Below are 14,854 nucleotides of genomic sequence, written 5' to 3'. Positions count from 1 at the left end.
TATTAAGAAATGAATATCTCCATAAGTGAAAAAATTATGAAAATTTGTAGCTGAATTTTGAATCTTTGATTAGTTTTCGAAGTTTTGAAATCAATGTTACTTTCGAATAACCTTGCTCCATCATCAAAATTTGATTGAAAATTTAAAATTTTGAGTGTAGAGTAGAATACCTCGCTTGCTTTGGATGGACTCACATGTTCCTCCGGCCATGGGTATACCCATTTACTCCGCCGGGGGTCACATAATTACTGACTTACAGCATTTTTCCCGAAGCATGATTTTTCAAAAAAAAGCTTCGACTTTGAAGGAGTTTCAAATAAATGATTGTGGCTGAGTCTTGTCAAGAAATCATATTTGAGTCACGTCCAGGGAAACTGGGTTGTTAAAGTTCTCGATCTGCATGCAAAGTTGTCCTATTTCTTTCTTAAATCAAGAACTGGGGAAATAAAAATCAGGATACGTCAGGGTAACGGAAAATCCGTTCTAATTGATGACCTTTTATTTAGAGATGAATCATCCTATTGGATAAAAATCCCGAGAAAAAAAAACTTTTGTTTTGGTTGTCGATCCACATTTTCACTTCTGCAATGGTATCTAATGCAGTGACTTATAATTCATTTCCCATCACTTAAAAAAAAATTAGGCAAAATCAGTCTTATTTTCAAAAATCAGGGAAATCGAATGGCTTATCAGGTTGTTAGGCTGAGCCTCGAAAAATCAGACAAAACCTGAAAAATCAGGAGCATTGGCATCTCTGACAGCACGCATTGAAAAAGATCCAGAGTAGAGGCTGGCTAAGGAAGCAAATATCTCTAATTGTTCCATGCAACGATTGGTCAAATTGTTATTTTTCAACAAGATTGACTCCATGCAATGTTTAAAATTGGACACAAACCAGGCTTGAGAATTTTTTCTGAAGGATCTTTGACCTCCTAGCAGTCTGGATTTGAGCTCATTTCACATGGGGTTATATTCAAGCTAAGGCCTGTAGAAACTCTAACCCAACTGTAGGTTCTATGAAGGCTTCTACCTCTGAGGCGTGGGCTCCAATGTCAGGGGATTATATTGCAAAGGTATGCTCCCAATCTATATCTCGCCTGGAGAGAGAGAAGTTGAGACCGAAAGTGAATATATCGAGTTATTGTTTTTTAACAGGCTTATATTCGTGCCTAAATTGTAAATTTGAAGAAATATATCGAAGATTCACTCGTTGTTCGGTAGGTTTTGCTTTTATTTTTTCTCTAAAAATTATAATATCTTACGAAAACAGAAAGTATCTAAAGAAGTAAAAATAGAGAAGAACCTTTCTTCAAAGCTGTGTTTTTTGTATCACGGTTGACTTGTCAGCACAAATGTTGCACCGTCTTTTCGCTGACATTTGGGATACTGCAACATTCCCGGCCGACTGGATGCAGGGTATCCTCGTAAAGGTCCCAAAGAAAGGAGACCTAACAGAGTGCGGTAACTGGCGTGGCATAACTTTGATCTGTACAACCCTCAAAGTACTCTGCAAAGTGATCCTGAACAGGATCCAGGAGAAAATCGACGCTACACTCCGACGGCAACAAGCTGGATTCCGATCCGGACGATCATGTGTGGACCACATCACAACGCTACGAATAATACTGGAACAAATCAACGAATTTCAGGACTCTCTTCTGCTGGTGTTCATTGATTTCGAAAAAGCATTTGACCGACTGAACCACGAAAACATCTGGGCTGCTCTTAGACGAAGAGGGGTCCCAGAGAAACTAGTCCATCTCATCGAAGCACAGTACGAGGCATTTTCGTGCAAGGTCTTGCACGACGGTGTCTTGTCCGAACCAATCCCGGTAACTGCTGGAGTGAGACAAGGATGTATTTTATCACCGCTACTTTTTCTCATCGTAATGGATGAGATCTTGACTGGATCGATTGACTGTAGACCAAACCGAGGATTGCCGTGGAATCCTTCAACCATGGAGCAACTGAACGACCTTGACCTGGCAGACGATATTGTTTTGCTCGCCCAAACACAACAAGACATGCAGAGCAAACTCGATGACCTCACCGAAAGCTCCAAGGCAGCAGGTCTCAAAATCAATGTCGGAAAGACCAAGTCGATGGAAATCAATACAGGAAATCGTTCCAATTTCGTGGTAGCTGGACAACAGGTTGAGACAGTGGAGTGCTTCCAGTATCTTGGTAGCCAGATTACGCCTGATGGTGGTACTAAGAAGGACATCGAAACCCGGATCAGAAAAGCCCGATTTGCGTTTGCGAGTCTCCGAAACATCTGGCGGTCACGCCAGATCTCTCTACGAACTAAGATCCGAATCTTCAACTCAAACGTTAAATCCGTATTGCTGTACGGGTGTGAGACTTGGTGCACATATGCGGTGACGACGCGAAAACTGCAAGTTTTTGTGAATCGGTGCCTGCGGAACATCATCCGCGCTTGGTGGCCTGGCAACTGGATCTCAAACGTTGAACTTCATCGCCGGTGTCATCAAAAGGCGCTAGAAATCGAGATTCGAGAACGTAAGTGGAGATGGATTGGGCACACGCTGCGAAGAGATGAAAACGAGATTTGCAGAGAGGCGCTTGACTGGAATCCAGATGGGCATCGAAGAAGAGGCAGGCCCAAAAGCTCGTGGCGGCGAAGTCTAGCCGCTGAAATCCGCACAGTTGACGAGAACCTTGGCTGGAAGCAAGTGAAGACGCTGGCTCCGGATCGCCAGCAGTGGAGATCTTTTATCTCAGCCCTATGCGCCGGTCAATCGGCGCTGGACCCTTAGGTAGGTAGGTAGGTAGGTAGGTTGACGTTAATAACATTTTAATATCATTAAACGTCACAAACATTTACATACAGTTGCGTTCAAAAAAGAATGAAATCTCGTGAAGCTGCGCACCCACTTCCAACTTTGACAAGATGCCATTTCTCTCTCGGTTTATATTTTTCCATGAAAATTTCACACAATTTAGTTGAGCTGTCCAACTAAAACTCCCCAAAATTTGAAGTCTTTACAATGACGGAAAACAGAGATACAGCTATTCCCGTAAAAAAGGGAAATTTGGAATTGCTTCACTAAATTTGCTGTATCTTTGACAATTTTCATTGAAAAATCATGAAATTTGGTCCAAAGATGTAAAAATGTTTGATCTACTACCAGGCCAAGTTTCGTCAAAATTGATGAACGTGATCAAAAATGGTGCCGGGTTGAAGATGAGGTTCATTATCGCCCAGCAGATGATTTCATTCTTTTTTGGACGGATGTTTGTATGGAAAACATCGTAATCTATGTATTCTTGGTTTATTCTTTCACTAAACCAACATTTATTACAAAGAATGTTGTAAATTGATAGGAACTTCATTCTTGCTTTGTTTAGAAAAAGAAATTGTTCCAACAGAGCTGGTATAGAAACACAAGAGCGAATAGAATATTCGCTTTATTTGTGGATCAAATTTGTTTATCCGAATAATTAGCAGGTCATTTCTGAAACTCTGTTCTTCTTATTTGGACCCTGTTGAAACATTTTCTTTTTCGAAAGTACAAATGAAGTTTTTAGCAATTTACAACATTCTTTGTGATAAATGTTGGTTTTGTGAAAGAATAAACCAAAAATACATGGACTACGATGTTTTCCATACAAACATCCGTCCAAAAAAGAATGAAATCGTCTGCTGGGCGATAATGAACCTCTTCTTCAACCCGGCACCATTTTTGATCACGTTCATCAATTTTGACGAAACTTGGCCTGGTAGTAGATCAAACATTTTTACATCTTTGGACCAAATTTCATGATTTTTCAATGAAAATTGTCAAAGATACAGCAAATTTAGAGAAGCAATTCCAAATTTCCCTTTTTTACAGGAATAGCTGTATCTTTGTTTCCCGTCATTGCAAAGACTTCAAATTTTGTGGAGTGTTAGTTGGATAGTTAAACTAGATTGTGTGAAATTTTCATGGAAAAATATAAACCGAGAGAGAAATGGCAGCTTGTCAAAGTTGGAAGTGGGTGCGCAGCTTCACGCTTCAGCTTTGAACGCAACTGTATGTACCTTTCTCTGTAAGAATAAGATAGATTTCAAATTATGTTCTTGTGCTTTGATTGTTTATTACAATCCTGAAACCCTCCGAATCGAGGACAATCTTTTGATTGTGGCTTATTCATTGATCATAAATGCAGACGCTCTTCTGATCTCGTCTCGGCACGGGGTCCAGGACGGCCAGGCAGATCGGTAGCACTTCGAATTTCAACAGTCTTCGCAACCACATTAAAAATATTTCCAGCCGCCCGACCGCGCCGCCAAAACTGGTTGAGTGTCAAGAGGATGTGCAAAATGTTGATTTTAATTAAGCCTGACGTATTGCAATCAATCTCACTTCGGCAGTTTTATACCTTTATTTTTTTGCAAATCGGCGAAGGTGTCCATCCGCCGCAGAAAATGAAACTTTGCATGAAGGGATGCCGAAATAATTCCTTCAAGATTGCAGGTATTCGAATTAAAGCGCGATGACCTCCGATGCCGCCCACAGATTTGAATGGGATGCATCAGCAATTCAGCGGTCGACGGGCGAACGTGGTCAAAATTGTATGCAGGTTGTATTTTTTTTTTGCCAATTCATTTATTATAAGAATAAAGCCACGTTTCGGTCATCAATCGGGCTGCTCTTTTTTCTTCTTTCATTTAAATGGGTGTGTCTGCTCCAAAAATGCCCTGCTTTGCCACTCTCAGGAGAAGAAAACAAAGAGTACGAAAAAAATTTAACATGATTTTACCGGACACTTGAATGGATTTACAGTTTGTCAAAAGAATTAAACGGGATTGAAATATTTCGGCAATAAGGTGAACGAGTTTTTGCATTTGGGGGGCAACCGCACCACAGTTTAGTAGAGCCAAGACGAGGAATGAGTAATTGCATCAATATTGACAGGTACAGAACAGGATTAATTTGGTTCACTGGCAGGCTGACATGATAATCTGACAAACTGGACCCTGTGGCTCGGGTGGCAATATTGTCTTGCAAATTATTTTGTGGAATTCAATTGTTTGGGCGTAAAATGTGGAGTGACAAGCTCATGAATGACACATTTACAAAAAAAAAGCTTTTTAACGTTTTGGAAAACACTAAAGTTACTGTAATAAATATCCCAAAAAAAACTTCACTTTAAATCAGCACTCTCAAAAGCACAGTTATTAGAACACATGTGTGTTTATTAGTAGTATATTTGGATGAACCTGACAATAAAAGTTTTAAATGCTCAATATAAGTTAAAAATTAAGCCTCAATTGAGGATTCGCCCATTAATTGATAAATGGTTAGTATTGAAATAAAGTTTAGGTCGTATCAGGTCTAAAATTCGAGCATCATGATCAAAAGTGTCCTATTACTGGACCGTTTGCAAACTTTCTAGACGTTCCATTGATTTTCTCATGTTTTAAGAAAAATAGGTAGTATAGATCATATTCATCACAGTGATGGTGATTTTCTTTTAAACTTTGGCTTGGACTGTTATAAAATGTGACTTTTTTCATATTAGCTCTGATTCTCAAGAAAATGTACATTTTTAAAAACGTTGAAAAATTTTGAGAATTACTTTTTATGGCAAAAAATGGATTGAGGAAGAATTGAAGAAATTTTTTGTTTTCATAGGAGTGTCTTAGTAATATGCCAGCGAATTTAATTATTTTAAAATTTCTGCATTTCAGGACCAATGAAGGCTCAAGTTCCAAAGTAGGCTCAATCACCCTAATATAGTTTTTCTGAGGATAGATGAAAAATAAGAAGGCCGAACACGTTAAAAACAGTATTTCAATTTCGCCCTACGCTTACCGAAAAATTCCAATCATTAAAGTACATGCAGTGATTAGAACTAACCTATGAAAATCATATCCTTTTTGAAAAAATTAGCAAATTATTTTAATTTCTGACAGTCTGTAATTACAATGTTCTGTGCTTCCATTCTTCTGGATCCTGTATCTTCATAATAAAAGGCATTTTTGTGAACCGAAAAAAAATTATCTTATTTAGTTAAGGTAGACTTGTTGAGGTGGACAGGGATTCTCAACCTGTGACAAAAATCAAGCCAAATCGAAAGACATAAGATTCATTGACTATTTATTGACCACATTGCTTTCAAACCTACAGTTCACAAGACTTACAAGAAGTGGACTCTTTTTTCACAACCCTATAGTTAATAGCATAGATGCTGTAGTATTTTTTCTTCGTATGAAATCAATCTTTTTAGTCTTTTTACCAAGCAAATATAGTATTAACCTGGGTCGTAGGAAAAACAACTCATGAAGGGGTTTAAAATGAATGATTTTAATTTTATGAATTCTGCTCAAACAATCCATCAATAAAAAAAATGAAACATAATATTTTTGTAACTAGATAATTTTTATTTATTTTTTAACTTCTACGTAAAATGTTTAATTATAGCTTTGGAAAATACGTTCTAAAATATCTCTAGAATGTATTATGAAACCTTAAGTAACAAAATATGGAATTTACTTCTATTGATGGTTAAAATCTTTTAATTTGTTCAAGAGTCAGTTATGTTAGGCTTATTTGATTTAAGTTTAAAATAAGTTTCTTAGGAAAGCATTTGATTTATTAAACAAAAAGTTAACCTATGCTTATAAAAAAAACTTTCTCATCCAAACTTTTGAGCGAATTCAAAATCTTAATCAAATTTCTAAACATAAAAGTAAATGAATAAATTTTTTGGTTCTTTTCTGGTTCTTACAAACTTGAACAAAATTTATGATTAAAGATTGAAATTTGGCTTAAATATAAACAACACACCAGCCATTTTTTGCCAATGTTTAAGATGATGAAAGCTAGACGTTTCTATATCGACAATTATTTTCATGAAAATCAATTCCATAATTATCACCTGTGGAAGAAATTGTTTCAAATGAAAATTAGATTTGTGGCATAAAACAAAACTTCCAAACTAAGAATAAACTCAAATTTTTTCTTTATATTTGTGATTGTCAGTTGAATTGTGTGTACAAACTGCTTCATAAATTTGTGATCTCTTGAGCTCCTCAACAAAATTGTCTTTAATTCTTTTTATAGTTAATCTCAATTACGAGCTTTACGATGTTCTGAATTTTGAACCTGCATTCTGAATCTTAATTCTGCATCCGAAACAATTTTCAATTCTAGTTTTCAATTCTTATTTTCGATTCAATTTTCATGTATCAATACAATCACTAAAATGTACCAAAAATTTCGAAACTTTATTCCAGGTCAGAATTTTAAAAGCCATGACGCTATTGGAAGTTTGCCGGCATGTTACTTCATTCAGGTGCATCCAAATATTCTTTTCTGGAATTCTCAATGAATTCTTTAAATCTTTAATCGACTGTTTTATGAATTCAAATCAACAAAATTTATGGTTTTAGAAACTAAGTAGCAAATTTCAGCCACAACACTTCAATGTTCCTTATTTTCGGCTAAGAAAAAAAACCCCCGAAAAACATGCTTCGAGAAAAAGACTGTACAGCTATGAAAAACTATAATAAAATTTTATTTATTGCCCAAGAAAGCTGATGTTATAAACAAATTTATATCCCACAAGAAAATCTTTGTTTTATTTCATGATAATGGCCACAAAAATGAAAAACATGTTTTAAAAACCGTACTTATCAATCAATAAACCGACGAAATTGTTTAAGTCACACCAGATAAATTTTAAAAAAAGTACTGGAATTTGGCACATTTTCGCTTCTTTATATTGTCAAAATACGAAACACAGAAATTCAAAAGAGTTTTCTAGATTTACGATCGTATTATATCAGCCGTAGGAATTACTGTCTCATTGGGTTTGTGATGTGAAGATTATGCTTCTAATAAACTCACCCCGCTCAATTTCGCCATTTTTCATTCTTCTTACTTTCTACCCGTCCATAAAATTTTAAAATCTTAAAATGTTCATACTAAAAAGGACATAAAGTTTCCCTGATAAGGGAATCATAGTAAGTTTCTAAAATTTGAACAAGATATTTCTGAGATAAAGAATGTCGAATATCGGTGTTTTCCAGTTAGATTACTTCACGTTTTTTAATGTGTTCAAAAAAATTAAATTTGTTGTTCAAATCAAATTTAACTTTAAATTCTTTAAATTTGAGCACTTTGAGCATCAAGTTTAAAACATTGGTTTTTGAAGAATTTAAAATATTAATGATTTTAAATTACAAATCAATAATTATATTTCCAGTCGAGTTTTTAGCTGAAGATCAAGTAAACATTTTTAAATAAAAAAAAAATTCCCTCAAAATTTATTTCTTCACTAAAATACTGTAAAAATAATTTTAATAAAAATCTAGATTTTTCAAAAATCGCAATATCCAAAATAAATTAGAGTATGGTGGGGTAAAAGAACGACCTTAATACTATCCTATTTTAAATAATTTTGCCGATTGTTTTTCCAAAAAACTAAGACTTTCAAAGATCGAAGATATTCGATCGACACATTTGATTGCAGTAGTGAAAATGCCTAACTGATTTCGAAACCTCACTCATGGGGCAAAAGTTCGAATGATGTGGGGTAAAAGTACGACCGTTCAAAATTCCACAATTCTGCATGAAGTCAAGTGGAAAATTATTTTATATCAATCTGTGCTTACAGCAGCAGCTTCTATGTTTGCTTCTGATACAAATCCTATACATGGTCGAATAACCTGCGTAAATTCATCTGCGCAGGTTTACGAAATCCAGTTCTCATAGTTTTTGAGCGATTTTTCGCGCGAGCAATTCTTGTAGAAACAAAATGCGCTGATGTTTCCAGTGCATTTGAAAAAGAAGTTAAATTTTCCATTCAGATTTTCTTCAGCAGACCCTTCGTACTTTTGCCCCATTTGCAGTTCGTACTTTTGCCCCTTCAAGGTTTCTTGTGATTTACAAATTATTTTGCAGAATAGAGACATATTAATTAAATTCTTTCTTCGGCATTTTATAGTGGTTGGAAACAACTAAACAGGAATATTAAAATTTTCATTGAAAGCCAGACTTTTGATTGCTCAAACAAGTTTGCCATTATTTGAAATATTATATCTTTTAAGCTTAAAAGCTACTTTACTTTATTTTTCGGAGTATTTTAAATTTCAACGAAAAAAAATTATGGCTGGATGTAGGCAGTCCAAATCACTATGACTCTAGGCCAGAGTTTGAATTTTACTGTTCTCAGTTTTCTATAATCCCAAAACGTACTTTTACCCCACCTTACTCTAAGATCTTATTTTATGTCATTTTTGTTGTATATTAAATGAGGTTTTTTAGCATTCAACTTTTGCCCTCATTTATTTTATAATAAGGTTTTTTTAAATTTCGAAATTACTCTGATAGAATATAAAATGAACGATGAATAGACAATCAAAATTTAGAAACTCTCTTGCAGTAAGATGCTTCTGCATTTTGAGCCTGAATTAATATTATTAATTCCTGAATTGGAATCGATTTCTGAATTTTAATTCCAGATGAGCATTATCGAAACTCCATAACTGAAATGGCAATTTTTGTAGCCAGAACCTAAACCAACTTTTTTTTTTATTTTAATTTTGAAATTTTTGGTTCTTAATATGATTTCATTCTTAAATTATTTCTTCGTTTTTCTACTCGTGAATCTGAATGAATACTCCGAATGCTGAAACTGTTTCTGGTATTTGAATTTGGGTTCACCATTTTCTGTCACTTGTCTCAATAATGATCCGCGAATCGCAAATCAAAATTATAAACTGCAAACAGGATCCAAAATCCGATCACACGCAACGAATTTCAATTATTATTATGTTTTCAGCCTAAGCTTACCAGATTTTTTTCTGCACTTATTTGAGTCGGGAAAATTTCGGGACTCACAGATTGTCACGAAATTTTGCATGCGTAGGTAAGCAATACAGCACTTGCTAATTAAGATGAAAATTTTTCATCAAATTCCAACCAAAAAGGATGCATTTCGAGAACGGTTTTTTAATATCTATCAACAAGTTAGAAAATGTTTGGAAAACTCTAGTCGAATTGTGAGGTTTTGGCTTTAGTTCTGAGTTGAAATTGTTCCTCTTACATAAATCATTTTAGTCGTACATCAAAAAATGATTAGGAATATAAAATTTTTAATTTAGAGAAGATCATTTTGCTTGACATTTTAAGACACTTATGAGGGGGAGAGCTCCCCCCTCCCCCCATTCCAACTACCATTTTCATATCATAACTATCATATTTTTGTAAAGTATCGTAGCGCTTATTTAATTCCACCACTAGAACAGGTGTGAAATTATTTTTCTGTTGAAAATAAATATTCTGCAAAAATTTGGCGTCAATATACCGTAAACTGGGGGAACTTTGAACAACATGATTTTTTTTTGCAGATAATCATCATTAATGAGGCCTAAACTTATAACATCTGAAAACTGTTTTCTACGTTTGAAAGCATATGGATTGAGTTTCAAATAGACTAAGTTTGGTTTGGAGTTGGAGATTTTTCAAATACCTAAAATGTAGTTTTAAACTTTTAAAATATCTGTTTTTCGGAGACTCACAAACAAACACCTCTCCTGATAAAATGATAGCATTTAGAAGCAAATGGGTTGTTTTATATAAAGATTTAACTTTTTTCTTTTGTATATGATCGGTACTACACCGGTCATGAATTACTTTTAATGTGTGTTTTTTATATGTTCACTTGACACTTTAAGCCATTTGTTCGCAAACACTCATTATCTGTGCACGTACCTTAGAATAAGCATAACTCTCTCGCAACATAACAACTTTCGCCGAGAGAGTCTCACACAATAGTCTGTAAGCCATTTTAGTTAGTTTAGAATAGAATATAACGTTGAATTGGAAGCACGGAGTTTAACTTAGTTCCTAATAAATCCAATAAGTTTAAGTCCAACTAAGCGACTTTCTCTAGTGAATCCGAAATCGGGCTGAAAGTAATTGTGGCATATAATCGATCATCGTACATACTGTGTGATGCTAACTCGTTAATCAACCCGAAACTGTGAAAACAAAATTTCTCCCCCAACGGGTGTGATCAGCTGTGTGGAAGAATAGGCGACTTACCTGGACATTCTTGCTGCTGGTGGATGCCGTCGACGAGAGACGGGAAGAAATACCCCGAAATCCGAACCCCCCCATCGGTCGAGCCCGAACATTTGGTCCTTCGAGCCGGATTTGAGTGGTGGAGGGTTCAGCTTCCATTCTCTGGCTTCCGTTGGTGGTTACCATTGGCCGGAACTCCCCAGGGATCGTTTCTCGGGTTTGATCAACGGTGGAGAGAAAGCACGCTCGTGGTGCGGTGGTGGAGCTGGAATCCACTTTGCCAGAAACTGTCCAGCCAAAGAGGGTGTCCACCAAAAACGGGAGACCGTTACCAAAGGAGTGGCGTACGCCTGTATGAAACTCATGGTAACATTCTCCACCGATAATCATGTCGATTGTTGCTGGAACGTTGAACTGAGGATCCGCCAATGGAACCTTTGGCATTCTCCAGGCAGTTGAATCGATCGGGGTTGTGGGAAGATGGGATGTTGGTTTCTTCATGACGAGGAAATCGAGTGTGGTGGAGAAGTCGCTGTTCTTGGATATGATCTTGGCAGCTAACTTGTGTTTGATGCGCTTCACTGACTCTCCGATTCCGGCAACTGAGATGTCCACGGGCCTTTGACGGGTGGCGAGTTGGTTCGCCAGCTTCTTGGTGATGAAGTTGGACATCGCTGCAGAATCTAGCAGAGCTCTAGCAGGAATCTTTCTGCCGTATTGGTCGACAACAAACAGCGTGACCGTCTCCAATAGAACCGTCGAATTTGAATGCACGGATAGATTTATCGCTGGTGGGTTTACTGAGTCGCTAAAACCTGGATTCGCTTGTACGGGATGTGGTTCCTCAGTAGTGGGTTGCTCTAAATGTGCTGTTTGGTGGTCGTGTAACATGGTGTGGTGTTTCGCTTGACAAATCCTACACAGAAACTTCGATTTACAGGATCTTGCCTGATGGTTTGCACGAAAGCAATTCCAACAAAGACTGTTCTGTGTCACGAGCTCTCGCCGCTGGGAGCTTGACAGGTTCGAAAATGCTGGACATTGGTGATGAGGATGTGTTCTCAAGCAACAGTGGCATGGCGAAGTGCTGGATTGAATTTCGGATGTAGCTGTGTTTACGACAGACCGAATGGGAACTGGTTTCTTCGGGATTTGGCCGGCCACCTCGGAAACGGTGGGCACTGAGGAACGATGCTGGAGATCGCTGTCCACGGATTTCAACATCCGGACCTGGTGGATGAGGAACTCGATGAGCTCGTCGTATTTCACCTCATCCTTCTGTCGAGTATCTTGCTCCCATGCACGAATCGTCGCCGAATCTAACTTATTCGTCAGGATAAAGATGAGCGGAGTGTCCCAATGCTCGATAGGCTCACCCAATTTCCCCAGTGCCTTAACGTGTCGCTGGAAATCATCAACTAGTGTGTTGAGGTCTTGTGCGGACTCGTGCTGTATCGGTGGAAGGTTGTATAGGCCACGGAAAAGCTCCTTTCTGAGGAACCGCTTGTTGTCGTAACGCTTCTTAAGCGCGTCCCACGTCGACGAATAATTATCGGCCTGGATATCCACAGACTCGAATGGTTTTCTTGCCTCTCCTTCCAGCGACTGCAACAGATACTGCAGCTTGTTGACGATCGGTATGTCCTCGTTGCAGTGGATCATCGAGAGAAAATTGTCACGGAACGAGATCCAGCGCGATTCATCTCCACTAAACTTCGGCAAATCGATTTTTGGCAGACGATGATGAAAGCTGGAAGACATGCTATGAGAAGCCGATGCGTGGATGATCGTCGAACTCAACGGATGCTCCCTACTCTCCAGTTTGGACAGCAAAAAACCCTTCGCCCTGCAGAATCGATCCTCGAAATCAGCACGGAATTCCAGGTGTGTTTCAAACCGTTCTTCGCTGTCACCCATCTCGATGTCGTTCTGCACGTTCAAGAAGAGTTCGTTGCACTTGTTGAGCGCCTCCAAACGTACCGCAACCTGGCAACAATCCCGTTCATAGGTGAAATCCGCTACGAACTTCTCCACCACATCTCGTTCGGCACACGCTCGTCGTCTCGTCAGAAGGTCCGCTGCTAGTTTTTTCTCCGCCTTGCTAGCCATCACTCAACACCACTCAAATCACACTTAAAAACACCAAAACGACCGTAAATGCCACCAATGATTGACTTTTCGGATGTGTTTTATAAATAAAAATCGCCAAAATATTTTTATTTAGTGTTTGTTGCTATCCTTTTGAGCGATATTGTAGTCAGCAACTTGTATTTACGTAACCCAGCAATGTTACAATCGCCACAAAATAAACAGGCAAAGGGATTTTGATTTTTTCCAAAAATCCAATTTTTTAAGAGACGCTATACTTTTGTACGATACTGTTGTCTAGCCACTTGCCTCTATGGGTCTCGCTATAATGCTTCACAGTGTCTCAGTGACCACTGGAAGTGAATTCCAATTTTTCCAAAAACTTTCAAATTTGTAAGTGCCGATATAATTTTGACCGACACTGTAAAGTGCACCACCCTAAATGCACTTGCAATTCGCCGTAGAACTGACTTTTAGTCACAAAATGCAATTTCGTAAAAAAAGTTATTTAATTTTTACTTGTTTCTAAACTTTTGCACTGTACTGTGTTGTAAAACTTTTGTACTGAAGTGTAATTCGCAGTTTGTTTTGATCCACAATCAATCATCAAATTCTATTGTAAGTGCCGTATCGAACAATTTGTATAGTGATATCGGTGCGATTTTCGCTGGCCAAGTGAATAATTAGGCCGTAATAGTTTGTCCACGGTGAGAAAATCACAAGTTGGCCTACCTTGGGTGTGGATTTGCTACAAACCACAACTGCTATGGCGCTCGGAAGATGGCGATTGATGATCTCCTCTGCTGGTCCAGATGAGCTTCCTGTCCTCGAATCCGGCTCGAAGGACCACAAATGTTCGGGCTCGACCGATGGGGGGGTTCGGATTTCGGGGTATTTCTTCCCGTCTCTCGTCGACGGCATCCACCAGCAGCAAGAATGTCCAGGTAAGTCGCCTATTCTTCCACACAGCTGATCACACCCGTTGGGGGAGAAATTTTGTTTTCACAGTTTCGGGCTGATTAACGAGTTAGCATCACACAGTATGTACGATGATCGATTATGTGCCACAATTACTTTCAGCCCGATTTCGGATTCACTAGAGAAAGTCGCTTAGTTGGACTTAAACTTATTGGATTTATTAGGAACTAAGTTAAACTCCGTGCTTCCAATTCAACGTTATATTCTATTCTAAACTAACTAAAATGGCTTACAGACTATTGTGTGAGACTCTCTCGGCGAAAGTTGTTATGTTGCGAGAGAGTTATGCTTATTCTAAGGTACGTGCACAGATAATGAGTGTTTGCGAACAAATGGCTTAAAGTGTCAAGTGAACATATAAAAAACACACATTAAAAGTAATTCATGACCGGTGTAGTACCGATCAGTATAAGTATAGTTTAAGAGTAATTTTTATGGTCATTCCATGATATTTTTTCTAATATAAAAAAAAACAGACATTTTCTATAAAAATCCTGTAAAGAACAAATGGCTAAAAACCTCATCAAATTGATAAGTTTCGATAATAAAAATGAACATAGGAACAGTGGGAGAACCTAGAGAATCGCGTGAAGGTAAAATTTATTTTTTTTTAAAAGGCCAAAAAATATTGAGAAATGTTCATAATTTTTCCCCCTGAATGTATGCAGCAACATTGTCCATCTTTTGAGTATATTTGTTTTTGAAAGAAAACGTTGCAAAATTCGATTGAGTCCGAAAAAAAATCACTGTTT

The 14,854-nt window shown here is 37.5% G+C and overlaps 1 protein-coding gene across 1 annotated transcript in view; it reads right to left on the bottom strand.

Moving 5' to 3' along the window:
- The window catches only part of LOC129742858 (uncharacterized), a 41,519-nt gene extending 28,374 nt beyond the window's left edge, over nucleotides 1-13,145 (bottom strand). Inside the window, exon 1 of the mRNA XM_055734802.1 lies at nucleotides 11,148-13,145. Coding sequence (XP_055590777.1) covers nucleotides 11,148-13,145 — 1,998 coding nt within the window. The remainder of the gene's footprint in view (nucleotides 1-11,147) is intronic.
- Between the last annotated feature and the right edge of the window lie 1,709 nt (nucleotides 13,146-14,854).

The sequence above is a fragment of the Uranotaenia lowii genome, chromosome 2, assembly GCF_029784155.1.
Source record: "Uranotaenia lowii strain MFRU-FL chromosome 2, ASM2978415v1, whole genome shotgun sequence".
NCBI classification, from domain to species: domain Eukaryota; kingdom Metazoa; phylum Arthropoda; class Insecta; order Diptera; family Culicidae; genus Uranotaenia; species Uranotaenia lowii.
This window is presented reverse-complemented; position numbering and strand designations above follow the sequence as displayed.